This window comes from Carassius gibelio, chromosome A6 (genome assembly GCF_023724105.1).
Source record: "Carassius gibelio isolate Cgi1373 ecotype wild population from Czech Republic chromosome A6, carGib1.2-hapl.c, whole genome shotgun sequence".
Lineage (NCBI taxonomy): Eukaryota > Metazoa > Chordata > Actinopteri > Cypriniformes > Cyprinidae > Carassius > Carassius gibelio.
In genome coordinates, this window is record NC_068376.1 from 10,484,747 (window position 1) to 10,501,070 (window position 16,324).

General features: G+C 35.6%; 1 protein-coding gene across 1 annotated transcript; it reads right to left on the bottom strand.

Annotated features, from left to right (window-relative positions):
- Nucleotides 1–2,820: 2,820 nt before the first annotated feature.
- LOC128015467 (26S proteasome non-ATPase regulatory subunit 12) lies at nucleotides 2,821–11,814 on the bottom strand. Its single transcript, XM_052599319.1, has 11 exons — nucleotides 11,603–11,814; nucleotides 11,221–11,280; nucleotides 10,989–11,117; nucleotides 10,543–10,650; nucleotides 10,314–10,418; nucleotides 8,602–8,751; nucleotides 8,331–8,465; nucleotides 8,098–8,210; nucleotides 7,821–7,995; nucleotides 3,632–3,709; nucleotides 2,821–3,450 (listed from the first exon to the last, which is right to left on the bottom strand). The coding sequence occupies exons 1-11, from the start codon at nucleotides 11,708–11,710 to the stop codon at nucleotides 3,241–3,243; spliced, it is 1,371 nt and encodes a 456-aa protein (XP_052455279.1). The 5' UTR covers nucleotides 11,711–11,814; the 3' UTR covers nucleotides 2,821–3,240.
- Between the last annotated feature and the right edge of the window lie 4,510 nt (nucleotides 11,815–16,324).

Consider the following 16,324-nt stretch of genomic DNA (forward strand, 5'->3'; position numbering starts at 1 on the left):
CAAGGAACCGAAACTCCATCGGTGACAGAATGGAAAAAAAAACCTTGGGAGAAACCAGGCTCAGACTGGGGGCCAGTTCTCCTCTGACCAGACAAAACCAGCAGTTAAATTCCAGGCTGGAGCAAAGTCAGATTGTACAGAACAATCATCTGTTTCTTGTGGTCTTGTCCCGGTGGTCTTCTGAGACAAGGTCTTTGAGGATTTCCAGTCTGGATTTAGACTGCATCATAGTACTGAGACTGCTCTCCTTAGAGTTACAAATGACCTGCTCTTATCATCTGATCGTGGTTGTATCTCACTATTAGTGCTATTGGATCTTAGTGCTATGTTCAACAATATTGACCACAGCATTCTTTTGCATAGAGTAGAACACTGTATTGGCATAAATAGAAACGCATTAGCATGGTTTAAATCGTACTTATATGACCGCCATTAATTCATAGCAGTGAATGAAGAGGTATCATATCGATCACAAGTGCAGTATGGAGTACCTCAAGGCTCAGTACTAGGGCCGTTACTCTTCACACTGTACATGTTACCCTTGGGATATATTATCAGGAAACACAGTGTTAACTTTCACTGTTATGCTGATGATACTCGGCTCTATATTTCTTCACAGCCCGGCAAAAGCATACCAATTTGAAAAACTAACGGAATGCATAGTCGATATAAAACACTAGATGACAAGCAATTTCTTACTGCTAAATTCTGAAGAAAAAAAAAAAAAAAAAAAAAAAAAAACAGTGGTGTTAATTATAGGACCTAAAAACTCTGCATGTAATAACCTAGAATGCTGATGGCTGCTCTGTCAATTCTTTGTCATCAGTTAGGAACCTAGGTGTGCTATTTGATTTAAATCTTTCCTTAGAAAGCCACGTTTCTAGCATTTGTAAAACTGCCTTTTTCCATCTCAGAAATATATCTAAATTACGGCCTATGCTCTCAATGTCAAATGCAGAAATGCTAATCCATGCGTTAATGACCTCAAGGTTAGATTATTGTAATGCTTTACTGGGTGGTTGTTCTGCATGCTTAGTAAACAAACTCCAGTTAGTCCAAAATGCAGAAGCTAGAGTTCTTACTAGTGCCAGGAAGTATGACCATATTAGCCTGGTTCTGTCAACACTGTACTGGCTACCTTTCAAATATCGTACAGATTTTTTAATCTTGCTTATTGCTTATAAAGCCCTGAATGGTTTAGCACCTCAGTATTTGAACGAGCTCGTTAGATTATAATCCTCCACGTCCACTGCAGATCCTTTTCCTATTTAGTACCTAAACTCTGGAATAACCTACCTAACATTGTTCAGGAGGCAGACACACTCTTGTAATCTAGATCTCTTTAACCTGCCTTACACATAACACACTAATATGCTTCTAATGTCCAAATCCATTAAAGGATTTTTAGGCTGCATTAATTAGGTAAACCGTAACCGGGAACACTTCCCATAACACCCAATGTACTTGCTACATCATAGGAAGAATGGCATCTACGCTAATATTAGTCTGTTTCTCTCTTATTCCGAGGTCATTGTAGCCACCAGTTCCAGTCTGTATCCAGATCAGAGGGTCACTGCAGTCACCCGGATCCAGTATGTATCCAGCCCAAATGGTGGATCAGCACCTAGAAAGAACCTCTACAGCCCTGAAATACAACGGAGACCAGGACAACTAGAGCCCCAGAAACAGATCCCCTATAAAGAAGTGTGACGGAAATGTTACGCCCCTTAACATATGGTTATGCTGTGTGTTCGACGAGACAAAACAGATAAAACATATTACAAATGAGCCATATGTAGCATACAGTGGGGACAAAATTACTGTTTATAATGACTTATACTGTCTTTTTGCACATTGCATTGAATAATGCGCCACGTAAACATTAAACTATGTCTGCATTTGTGATCTGAGAAATGACAAGCTCTCACAGTTACTCTACACTGCTCAAAACTCGCATTTGAATTGTCAGTGACAAATCCTTTACATATGAAAACATACTTACAGGCTGTGTGCCAAAAGCACCAGACTTTCCTTGCAAAGTTTGAATTGCCTCACTTTATAGAAACGGACACCCGAATGATTCTGTAATTGCAGGTACAAGTCATTATTTTTTCTGCTTTTTTCAAAAATGTATATTTTCAATTATTTTAATACTGTGTTATTCATCGTTATGAATTACAAGATGTTACAGTCCATAATAATATAATTATCAAAAAGTGCCTTAAAGGCAAACTATGTAATTCTTTTTTATTAAACTATCCAAAAACCACTAGAACAGCTTCATATATTTTGCTGACTTGTGTACTTACATTATCCCAAATGTTTCAAACAAACCCATGTGTCCACAGTGTAATTGTGTTGCCTGCCAGTCACATCATAACCCATCGATTTCCTGTTTTGTTTGTACGGTACTAGCAAGGTTTACCTAATAACATGGCCAGTAAGTAAGTGAATGTATATATATACATTCACTGTATACCAGTATATAATAAAATAAAATACCAAAAATAAAAATACCAAAATTTATGCGTTATGCAAATGTTTATCCAGGACCATTTTATCCCTTTTTATTTTTTTAGATGACCAGTTCAGAATGTAAAAATAATTTGATACACAACTTTTTTTTTTTAGGTTTTATTTTCATAACCATGTAAATTGAACCTTCCAATTTAAATGATGCAGATATATTTAAATGTGGAAGCTTAAACAATCTAATTCAAAAGGTCTATCAAGTAAATCAAGAAAGTATAATTTGCCATAATAAACAAACCATACATGTTGCCTGTAATTTCCCTGAATAGCAAATTAACAAACCCAAAATTGTTTCCAAAAAAAGTTTAATGTGGATGCTGTAGCAACATCTGAATACCAATATTATTATGCTTATTTTTTTCCAATAATGTTTAAATGTAATACAAGGCATTTACTTATTGCAAAGGGGGGTGGGGTGTCACTGAAGTTGGAAGGTTTCATGTGGAGTTCAGAATGATTTTTTTTTTACTTATCAACTTCAGCCAGAGGTCACGAACATAAAACATACAAGAATCTTAAGTGCTGTGTAAAACTTGTCATGGAAACCACAGACTAACATTGTTCTCGGTCTGAGTACAGGCCACATCGCTGTCAATAACAGAATTTAAACAAAAGCATTAACAACAAAGTTTATTTAACATTCGTGTGATCAAATGTTTAAAGATGAAAAAAAGGAAAACAAATGTACCAAGGACTCCCTGACAGGCTCTACTGGAGATTGTGGATCATCTCTTCTTTGGCAATGAGATGAGTAGTTTTGTTGACCAGAGACATGAGAGAGTTCAGTTTTTGAGACCAGTCATTCAGAAGATCATTAGGATCCTTAGGCCGCTGGAAATTAATGATACCAGCGAGGCGGTCTACTTTTGCATAGATGGTCTTATTGACCACCAGGTTAGATAAGAACTCTTCTGATTCCTACAAGAAGAACAGACATTTAAGATGAATACTACTACATTTATTGAAATGTTTTACATTTTGATGAGCTATTATTGAGAGAGAAAGGGAGATTAGGAAAAACATCAAAGCCTTGATAAAAAAGGAAGAAGAAAACAACAAGCATCACATGAGCTATGCATTATTTCATTACAGAACTCACATCAATAGAGAGGTCAAGCAGTGCCGCCATTCTCCCCATTGTGATGCTTGTGTAATACTTCGCCATTATTCTGATGTTCTGGTAATGGGGACAGACAGTTATCAATTAGCAGTGGAATGAAACTGACAACAAAAATCATAGTTCAAAACAGAACCTCAAAAACACAATTAGATTAGTTCATTTCTAGTTCTATTTCTCTTTCTTACTAAAAATTTATTACACTGAAATTAAGACCTTAAAATAATAATATTATTCTAAATCCCAGTGTTTTGATTCTCATTAGGGGTGTCGCGATATACCGGTATGAACGACAACTGTGATATTCAAAGCTACAATTATCGATATTGTGTTAATTTAGTGTGTGACGATATACCTGTATTAGCAATAACCACAATATATTTAAAATGAACAGTTCTCTTATGAGAAGACCACATGTAAATACTCCAGCGCCAGTACTTGTTTGAGCTCCCAGGTGGCAGTATTGTGCCTTAACGCTGACACCTGATGCAGCAAGATGCAGCACTCGCAGCTGCTCAGAGAGCAGTGTTCATTAGAGTATGTTGCCATTATTTTACTAGTCATAGAATGGAAAACGTTATATTAACCTGTTAACAGTGGTTTTCTGTGTTCATATATTTAAGTGAAGGGTGATTATTTTAATAAGTACCAGGTTTTCTTTACTCGTCCTGTTTTTTGTATTTGCAATCAATACGGCCTGTGCGTAGTAACACTTTTTATTTTTTCAAATCTATTAGCAGTTACACGTTTAAACTGTTCTTAGGAAACTGAGTGACCACATTTCTACATGAAACTTTGTAAAATGTAAAGATGATTGGCCAGACACATTCGAAAGCACCATCACTCGCCATGATTTAAAATGCTGTGTAACAATGTAAACATTGTGTCAAATTATTTCGCAAGTACGGTGAACAGAGATAAATGTACAGATGCTGAATCACAGGCACTTGTGGCAAACGTAGCACTGCCAGTTTTCGTTGGAGATTCTGCATCCTCCTTTCAGTTCTTTCAATTGCTTTACGTATATGTCAACATTCCATGTCCATTATTGTGAAACCCGCGAGACAACAAAAACACAGCTCCGATCACAGCGTCCTCCATCCTCCTGTTGTTAACGTTGTTGAACGTCGCTGTCGACCGGCTTACTATGTTACTTACTAGTACACATTGTCAGTGCGACTGCAACCCTTTAACTGGTACTGGGAAATAATTTGCACAAAATCATCCAAGTACTTTAGTACTGGAACTAAAGTGGTGCGAAAGGCCCTATTAGTCCACATTAGTCCAAATTTATGATATCTTGTGTCTACAGTTCTTACATCTTTTCCAAAGTCAAATTCAAGCACTTTGTACATTTTCAAGCACTTTACAAATGTGGTAAATTACATGTTCACATACAAACTTTAGTTCTTCACTTTAGATGTTATTGTGTTAAGATCAAACAATTTCTCTGGATTGCATATAACATGGCCTAAAATAACCAACATACAGTATATAAATTATAAAATCTTATTTAATTTAAAAAAAAGAATTTACAGGGTATCTGCAGTATTTTTAAAATAAAATTTTAGGCTTTGTAGTACCTGTATAAATAAAATGAATACTGTGTGAGTAGGGCAAGGTCTATGGTAACATAACTGGTACTAAAAAATGACTAAAAAACATGATTTACAGTTCAAAAACAGGTTCTTTACAAGTTTTCTATTGTTATGAACATCATATTTCAGCCATTCATGTTTAAACTTTTTAAGAAAATGAATTAGTCAAAAGTAGCAATACATTTTTATCTTAAGTTAAAACACACCCACAAACAAAAGTATAAATAATTATCTTAATTTAAAGCACACACACCTTACTTTGTAAATCTTTTGCATTTCTGAAGGCACATTAGGCAGGTGGCACATTTGGAATGGTACAAAACAGTTTGTTGGAATGTCCTTAAATTTGAAGTGACAATGACGATTAATGTTGATTATGTTTTTGTGTCGGGGAAAAGACACGTCATATTCATTACATTCTTCAAATTGGTAATTTTAGTAGCATGAAAAACAAGATGGTTATTTAATTCAGAATTAAAACATACAAAAAACGAGCAACAAACATTCCTGATCACTTAAACCGATGATCTCACTGAATCTCGCCGTCTACACCGCAAAATTAATTTCTTGTTTACATAGTCTCTGCAGTTTATGATGACAATATTTTAGAGAGTGCAGAATACATTTAGTGAGCGCATGATTTGAACAACAGTAGCGTTCTGCAGATTTTTCCTAACTGGTTACTAATCTGCGCTCAATACCGCGTGTGATTTGAAATAATGCTAACGCTGGGGAAAAAAACCTGCATTAAAACATTGTATGCATTGTGAGCAGATCTTAAACTTATAGCACAAACACTTCATTAATTTTCACTTTAATTGCGACAGTCTTAAAGATTCAGTTTAACTGAGCAGGGAAATTTTTGTTTACTTTTTATATGGCTCGAAAGCACAGACTCTTCCATAAAAAAAAAAAAAAAAAAAAAAAAAAAAACCATACATAACAGAGGGATACTCAAATATTTAGTTCTCGCTTTAACCATAATTTGTCATTTTCAAGCCATCGCTGACTGAAGCAAAAGCCCGCTCTGCTCCATCAGAGGGCGAGGGTTAATAAAGATCACAGTACAGCAACACTGCATTAAAATTCAAGCATTTTCAAGGATTTCAAGCACCCGTACGAACCCTGTGTACACCAAGCAGCAACCTCTCGCTCACCTCGTTAAGCCAACAAGGAAGTGACAAACTGTAATACATCAACTGGCCGCTAGAGGCTGGCTGCAAAAGGGAGTCAATCCCATAGAGCATCACTGTCCCGCCCACAGACCGAGAGAGCTCTGGTGCCGTATACGTATCTAAAGCGTTTTAGAGCATGTGTGAGGATAACCAGCTACGGCTGAACTCATAAGCTTACAACATATCATTTCGAGAGAAAATCCAAAAAAAGTCAAAGGTACAAGACCGTGTACATATTTTCATTTCGAGCGCAGGAACTACTCATCCCATAAACCACCGCGCCTCATTGAATTCGACTGAAGCCACAACCGCGAACGAGGCAACGAGCCTTTAGAGCGACTTCCAAATCTGATGATGGGCGCTCGATCGAACTTTTTCCTCCAGTGAAATTTATTTTATATAGTGAATGTAGTGAATTTACAATCGTGTAAATAAATAGTGTTTTATATAGGTATTGTGTATTGATTTTTATATTTATCATCGTGTATTTTATATATTGTGTGCGTGTGTGAAAGTTGTTAACAATAACGTCAGCCACATGGTGCAGTGCTTTGTACCTGACTGCAATCACCGCTCAGTCGTCAACACATGTCATTGCCATTACACAAATGTTCAGTAAATGCACAAAAGGTATGCCTAGGCTAAATATTGTTTTGACAGCGGCATAAAATGGAAAACTCTTATGGCAGCCAAGGAGATCATGATTGACCTGACGAGTCTACCGTGCAAAAACGCAACACAGGTTTTTATTTTATTTAATTTTTTTATTAATGATCTTCAGTCTTCAAGGATCTTCGCGGGGTTTAACCATACGGTTACACAAGCTCCACCTACTGTCTATGGCTCCACCAATCAGATGCAACACTGTGGGATAGTGGGATTGTTCAGGATTGTGGGTAATGAAGTACTTAGCCAAGACATCGTGAATAAAAGGCATTTATATCAAAACAAGGTTAGTGCCCCATGATCCTTTTACGTTTATATGAGCATATACTATCGCTTAGTACAGCCATAGCTGGTTTTAAGTCTACCATGTATGGTTACGTTTTTATGGCTTATACCCCAAATGTCAATGCAGAAATTGCATTGAATTTTTACTTCCGGCACCAGCTGTGGGCGGGACTGTGATGCTCTATAGACTCCCTGTGTAAAATGCCCAACTTTACAGGAGAAATAAACATGTTTACAGCCTGGTTCAAAAAAATGATTTTGGTCTATATAGCTAATTTTGCCCTTCATGACAACTGTTAAGAAAGGTCTTTATACACCTCTGAAAACAGTTATGTATATTATTTTGCTTTTCTGTAAAAAGATCGTTGTAAATATTACACATTGCACCTTTAAAGAGTGACAGGCTAAAAACAGATTAAGCTTTCCGCAAAAATAAGACAAACTCACATGTTCTACCACTCTGTTTTTCAGATCTTTCCATCTCTTTTCTCCTTCTTCTGAGCTGGTGAAGACATCAGTGTCCGGAGTTCCCATGGTACCCTCTCTCAGTTCCTTTCCATAATCCTCCACCACAGATGACCAGCGCATCAGCTCCATGGTGGTGAATTGTTTCAGGAGATCCCTGCAAGAGAGGGATATATTCTTCTAGTTAACATATATATGAATCAGCAATAAACCAGCCGTAACTCTTGCAGAAACTCCCAGTATTTTTTGGCTCGCTTACCTGTATTTGGGTATTTCCTCTAGTTTCTTGTCAGTGCTGATCCTATGAACTAAATCAGACTGTTCATTGTCATAGGGTGCCAAAATCACATAGAGCACCACACTCTTCAGAGCCTGAAAGATACATGAGACATTTTCAGTTTTAAAAAGCCAAGTTTCTTTGTATTACTAAAGTAAACAACATATCTAAAAAGAATAAGCAAGACAATAATTACAATGCAAATAAAAATGTACCTGCTGCCATTTGGAGGTATCTTCCAAGATACAGGGAGTGTCATATATGGCTCTGTAATGTTTACATATGGACAAGTAGGAGCCCTCATGCTGATCAACTTGAATCATCAGATTATAATATTTCAGTTTCAAATCCTAATCATTAAAGAAAAAACAAATATAAATAGAAAAACCTCCCACAAAGATTATAAACTGACAAAAAAAAAAAAAAAAAAAAATCAGAGGAAACAGTAGACTAGAATAGATGTTTCTTCAGAAAGAGAATGACAACCTCAGTGCCCTCCTCCTGGAAGAATTTAGTGTTGATCTTTTTGCTAATGATCTGTGTTCGAATGTAGTCCTTGACAGCAATGCACAGCCTCATCTGCTCCAGAATGAACTCTGTCTTCTCCTTCTTCTCCATTGATCCATATGTCTCCACCTGCAGAGAGTTCAGGTTCAAGTATTTTTCACAGGCTATTTCATGGAAAAGATTATACATTAAAAAACAAACAACTATAAAACAAAGTAATACACATCAATTTCTATAAAAGATACTTTTGAAAGAAACTGTAAAAGTTTTTCTGGGTCATCTTATAAAACAAGTCCTTAAAGGTGCTGTAGGGAACTTCTGTAAAAAAAAATATATATATTTTTTACATATTTATTAAACCTGCCATTATGTCCTGACAGTAGAATATGAGACCGATAATCTGTGAAAAAATGAAGCTCCTCTGGCTCCTCCCAGTGGTCCTATTGCCATTTGCAGAAACTCAATCGCTCCCGGTAAAAAATAACCAATCAGAGCTGCGGTCCGTAACTTTGTTTGTGTTCAAAATGTAGAAAAATGTATATAATAAGCGAGTACACCATGAATCCATTTTCCAAACCGTGTTTTTGGCTTGTCCTGAATCACTAGGGAGCACCTATAATAAGTGTTTATATTCTGACTATTTTAGATTGCTTCGGGGATACCGCGGCGGAGTAACCCAGTACCTTTGTGATTCTTCATAGACATAAACAGAGAGAAGTAGTTCCGGCTACGATGTTCTTCCGCAAGATGCAAGCAGTTCTGTTTATTAACCGCTAGAGCGTCAAAAGTTCCCTACCGCAGCTTTAAGAGTTTGTCCCGATAATAACCTTTGACTCATGTCATTAAATATTGGAAAGACCAAAAACACATGTTTGAACGTCAAGTGAGTCCTGCAATATTGACATTTTGGTGCTTCTTCACCAATCAATAAATGTCCATGAGTTAATCTAGTATGTCCAACACAACACATTGTATACACATCATGCCTGGATTTAAAAGAACAAATATATCTTGTTCCTAAAAACAATTTATTTATATATAAAAAGAACTGCAGAGAGTTAAACTGCAGAGAAATGTCTATTCAAACCAAGTGTGAATTACCCAGGTTAAAGGAAACAAATTCAGGCTGAGACAGTAATTGGATTTTACACTTTTTAACATTAACATAATGATTACGTACAAAGATTACAACATGATTAACATATGTTTATGGTGGAGGACATTTCAAATATCAGGCAAGCTCTTGTTTATCAGTAAATGTGATAAAGTAAAATAAAAATTAACTTATTGCTCTATTTTGTTTGTACGCTTCAAGATTATATGTTATTATATGTAAATATTTTACATGAAGAAAAATGACATTTAATAAAATAAATTATTTTTTAAATACTTAAAAAGAAACCACAATCTAACATTAACACTTTTGAATTTGAGTTCATAAAGTATCAGGAAAAATAATATTTTTACACTATATTATTTATGCACTTTCATGTCACTGTCACTTCATGTCACATATCACTTTCACATTTTGAGCTCTGATCTGTGAAACACGTTATCATGAATTATAGCTAACATTTTAAAAAAGAGCTATAGTTGAAATGAAATAAAACATTAGGTGAAAAAGTTAAACCTGAAAAAGAACATTAGAAATGTTTCATAATGAATATTCATTTAATTTTAATAACACTCACCTGCAGTTCCTGCAGTATGGATGCAGCCTCTTTCACATCTCCATTTTGCTCTTTGATTTGGGCCAAAGTTTTAGTCAGCCTAGCACGCTCAATCTCCACATATATCTACAATACATTGATATGCAACATGAATAAAGTGTAAAGCCAATCATTGCATCAGAAGACTGAGCGAGCTTATTAGAAATAGATCTGGTATACAGATTAAGCTAGAGAGAGTGCAAGTGGAGACCTTTCCAGCTGTGACGGTGCGTAGCGTGTCAATAAGTCGGAGTTTGATTGACAGGTCACTCATAGCATCAACATATGTATAACATTCCTGTACCATCTTTGCAACAGCCTGGAAAGAAAAATTAAGAGAAAGTTATAACCACCGTTTTCATCCTCGGAAACCAATGATAAAAAAAAAGATATATAAAAAAAATAGATCAATAATTTTTACTTGCTGATTATTCTACTGCAAGTGACGTGAATAATGGCAAGAATTATTTGATATTCAAGCATTAGAGGAAATGGAAATTCCCAATGAATATCGCTGCATATTCTCCAATACTACTCAAATAATCAAACAAATTACGAAGATGTGTTTTTAAACTGACAGGTGGTCAAAGGATATTTTTATTAGACATCATGAGCTCAGTCACTGGGTCCATAATGTGCTTAAAACAGTATTCCTACCTGTTTCAACTGGCTCCTTCTCTTAGACAGTAGCATGATGTTTTCATTCAAGGCATCCCAGTCTTTAGCTTCATAGCATAACTGAACTATAGCCACCAAGATCCTGGAGGTGGACACCATGTCTGAAGCCTGGACAAAAGTGACACATGCAAAGGATGCAGAACATTTTAAGAGCTAATTAATTCAACCTTCTACCATTAAACAGATGAAATGATCAAAGTGAGACACGTACAGTTCTTGTTTGCTTCTCGAGTGACAGTAGACTCTCAATGGCCTCCTGTAGTCTGCCATCCTTAAAAACAAAAACAGAAGATTGTGTTTTATTGTTTTTCTGTCGCATGTTAAAGCTTAAGCTCAAATCACTGTGCATTTCTCTGGAATTGGTTATCAGGGATGAAATATGAATGGTGAAGTACCTATGGCTAAAAAGTCAAATGTCTACTTAGACATCAGTTTCCTGAGAGGTTTATGTATGCACGATAAAAGGTTGTATTTAATTAAACGCACTAGAGAGGTTTATAATAAGCATATCATTCATATAGTTTAATTCTGGAAGTATTTGATGAATGTTAGCTTTAGCACGAAGCATGACTCAGCCGCTCATTCACACTTACTCTGGCCATTTTCTCGCACTCTGGCAGACGCTGATCTACAGTAGCACTGTAGTCAACCTCCATCTTCACCATCCGTCCATCTGATCGTTCAGCTCTGTCCTCTGCCATTATTACTGCTTATAATACAAATAATTCACTGTGAATGTAATAACTGCAATCTGTACAGCTAGCTATAAATCTTCTTCTATTTCTTCATATGGAGTTTGTTTGGCGGTTGGCAAGCCAGCAATTCATTCATTACCGCCACCAACTGGACAGGAGTGTTGAGTGTTTAAATATTTATATTTTTTATTTCTAAAAACTGTCCTTATGGGTCGTATTTAAATATTCTAAATTGAAAAATTAAATAAAAAATAACAATAATAATCGTACAATTTGGAATCTGAGCAGTATTTCTGAAGTACCCATATTCTACAAGACTGAATTGTACATAAAGGAATGACAGAAACATTTAATTTTATTAAAATTTTAATTACATTTTAGGCTGCATCCACACCACTAATTATATAAGTTCAAGATGAGCATAATATCTATGGCTGTATCCTGAGAATTTTTAATCCTACAAATATCAACCACTGACACAGCACCAATGATCTGTACAATCTATGGCTTGCGATTGTTTATTAGAAATGCATATCCAACATGACAGTTACTGAGTGCATCTTTGATACAATTTGCCAGTTAATTCTGATCATTGTGTTATTATGCCATATTTTATGAGGGACAGTGTCAGTATTTTATCATCCCTCATGTGTAGAGGCGAATTAGGCTGGACTCATTCACAAATACATTTTTCATAACCAAAAGAGTTTATAATAGTGCCCTTTTGGCAAGTCATACAGATAATAATAATAATAAAAATCTCTTGAGCAAATTAAAACTCTAGCACAGGCACAATAACCAATGAAATCATAATAATTTTTTTTTTTTTTTTTTTTTTTTTTTTGCATATACAGACATGCATATATACAAATACACACACAAAATCTGAGTAACAGTCAATAGTATAACCTTTGCCAAATTTTGAATATATTGAATAAAATATATCAGTTTAAGGTTATTAATGTATGACTCTATTGGATACAGTCAAAAAGCTCAAGATGAGGTGGGACAGACCAGACTTTGCTAATTTTAAGTAAGATAATAGTTCATCTAAGATTTCTAGTAAAAACGTGCAATTTGAACCTCCAAAACTAAAAATAATAATAATAATAAATAATAATAATAATAATAATAATAACTAAGTGTACCACATTTGTAAAATGTGCCAGTGTCACCTTCTAGTGGTTGGTTATTTTAATCACATGTGTATTTGGAGGAGACAGCTACAGATGAACTAGTAAAAACAGGCCTTGTTCAAGGGGGAAGATGTTAGACTTCTTTTGGTAATGAATGATTTTGTGAATTAATCTTTCTAACAATGTCTACAAGACATATTGTAGCACCCAGCCAACATCATTGCTCCCCCACCGACACGACAGAAATAAAATAGCAGGTGAAGGATGGTGGTCTAGCATGCCATTGACAAATGACCTTCTGAACACTGACTGTCAGGTCCCTTCTTTTATAGGCCGTGACTACAGTTAAGATGTTCTTATACTGTATATAAGTCCAGATTTAGAATAGACTGGTGCAATTTTTTTATTCATTTATAGCCTACGGGCACCTACATTAGAGAGCCTCCGTTCTAGTATCAGCTGGTGGAGGTCTTTTAGAACCTCTGGAAGTTTAAAGAATTTGTTTTCTGTGTGGAATGGGTTAGAAATGTAGATGGCATACAAAATGTAGAAGAAAAAGAGGAGCAATTGTATTAAATACCTACAACTGGTGACTGGTTCCTCTCAAGGGAATTCTTTTTTTTTTTTTTTTTTTTGATGTATCACTACTATCGTCTTGGAGGAGTTTTGGTTCCTTCCTTGCCAATGTCAAACTGAAACTCTAATTGAAACTAATGTAGCACTTATTTCACTGAAACTGAATCATGAGCTTACTGCCTTAAAAGGCAGAATGATATAAATTGAATTGTTGTCTTTGTCGTAGTTTTTTATTAGTGCTAAATACAATACAGACTGTGTCAAAGCAGCTTTACAGTGTCATACAAGAAAATAGTTTGTCAATAATGCAAGAGGGCAATAGTAAACAGTAGATTTTTCAGTTAAAGTCACTTCATTGAAGATACAGTGATGTCATCATCCAGCTCAGCTCTCTTCCAATAGTATCTGTGCGATCAAGCTGCAATATTGTCGTCAGACATTAAGCATCCCCAATTAAGTCAAGTCAAGTCACCCTTATTTATATAGCACTTTAAACAAAACATATTGTGTCAAAGCAACTGAACAACGTTAGGCTAATTAAGAAAACGGTGTGACAATAATGCAAAATGACAGTTAAAGGCAGTTCATCATCAAATTCATTGATGTCATCATCCAGCTCAGTTCAGTTTAAATAGTGTCTGTGCAATCATTTGCAATCAAGTCAACAATATCCCTGTAAATTAAGTGTCCCATTAAAGGGTTAGTTCACCCAAAAATGAAAATTATGTCACTAATGACTTACCCTCATGTCTTTCCAAACCCATAAGACCTCCGTTCATCTTCGGAACACAGTTTAGGATATTTTAGATTTAGTCCGGGAGCTTTCTGTCCCTCCATTGAAACTGTGTGCATGAAGAGAGACAGTATCATCAGCTCCTCGGTTCTCGAATCAGACACGTCCGACAGAACCGGTTCTTTACTTAAGAATGAGTCAATCTTTCATTCGTTATCTGGCTTGGCTCGGTGTTCATCTTCAGTTCTCTCTTCACAGCAGTTCAGTCAGTGTACTGTTTGAGTAAATGAATTACTCTGGGATATTGGTTTGTTTGAACTCAGAGGGAGTGTCAGCCACATTAAAAAAGTTAACAGCTTAAGTCATTTGTGGATTAATGCGTATTGGAGACACAAACTGTTTCAAATGATTCAGTTCGATTTGGTGAACTGGTTCAAGAAGAACAGGTTAAATCGGATGATTCGTTCCTGAACCAGACATCACTACACTGCAGTGTTATGAATGTGCTCACAACCTGGAAGACAAGGCAATGCTGAATAAAGTAGTTTTTGTTATTTTGGGACCAAAATTTATTTTTGATGCTTCAAAAAATTATAACTGACCCTCAAATGTCACATGGACTACTTTGAAGATGTTTTTATTACGTTTCTGGACATGGACAGTATATTGTACATACATTTTCAATGGAGGGACAGAAAGCTCTCAGACTAAATCTAAAATACCTTTAACTGTGTTCCGAAGATGAACGGAGGTCTTATGGGTTTGGAACAACATGAGGGTGAGTCATTAATGACATAATAAAAATCTTTGGCTGAACTAACACTTTAAGCAAGCCAGAGGCAACAGCTGCAAGGAACCAAAACTCCATTGGTGACAGAATGGAGGAAAAACCTTGGGACAAACCAGGCTCAGTCTGGGGGCCAGTTCTCTTCTCACCAGATGAAACCAGCAGTTCAATTCCAGGCTGCAGCAAAGTCAGATTAGCAGAAGAATCATCTGTTTCCTGTGGTCTTGTCCTGGTGGTCATCTGTGACAAGGCCTTTACAGGGGATCTGTATCTGGGGCTCTAGTTGGCCTGGTCTCCGCTGTCTTTCAGGGATGTAGAGGTCCTCTCTAGGTGCTGATCCACCATCCATGCTGGATACGTACTGGATCCGGGTGACTGTAGTGACCCTCTGATTTGGATTCAGACTGGATCTGGTGCCTACGTTGACCTCAGAATAAGAGAAACAGACTAATATTAGCGTAGATGCCATTCTTCTAACGATGTACAGTAGCAAGTACATTGGGTGTTATGTGAAGTGTTCCCGGTTCAGGTTTACCCAATTAATAATTAATAATGCTGCTGCTGTTATAATTGTATTAATCAATTTATACATTAGTCTAAGTGTTGATTCCATTCTTTAAAATGGAAAAGTGATACAATAAATAAATTATGTAGGCAATTGATGTACTTTAATGTAATGGTTGTACTAATAAATAAATAAATAAATAAATAAATAAATAAATAAATAAACAAACATTTTAAACACAGCTCCTTTAGGCTTTTCGCCACTGGGAAGTGTACATTCAGTTATTTCACAGTCTATGTTATTTCTGTGTCAGTCCCAGCTCTTTGACTCATAAATACCGTAAGTCAGTGACCGCTGCATTCGCTCACTTCATTCCTTGCCTCCCAACAGCCATGCACTATGCAGAGATAACGCATGAGTGAACGGTGAGTCTATGGTTTGAACTACTGATCTATAAAAGAAGTGGTTTGAACTGTTTGGTAAACAATAATTCTGTCAAGGCCTTTTAAAAAAATATTTCTTGGAAAAAAATGTTTTCTTTGTATTGTTTCTTAAACGATATTTTATCATTTATAATTTGATAATATATAAATCATTTGCATTCAATTTGTATAAATTTTTTTTGTTCATTTCACTCATTGTTTATACCAGCACGGGTGAAAAAAAAAACTTTATTAAAAAAATCTGTTTTCAAATTAGTTTTTGACAGAAAAACGATTAGATTTCTATTATTTTTCTGTAAATTATAATCATAATAATGCTACAAAAACAAACAAACAAAAAGAAATAAATAAAAGCATCTGTCATCCAGACTATACAATTAAATAAATAATTTTTTAAGGTTTGTTTTGTATTTATTTTGGGCAAGACTTTTATTTTGGCA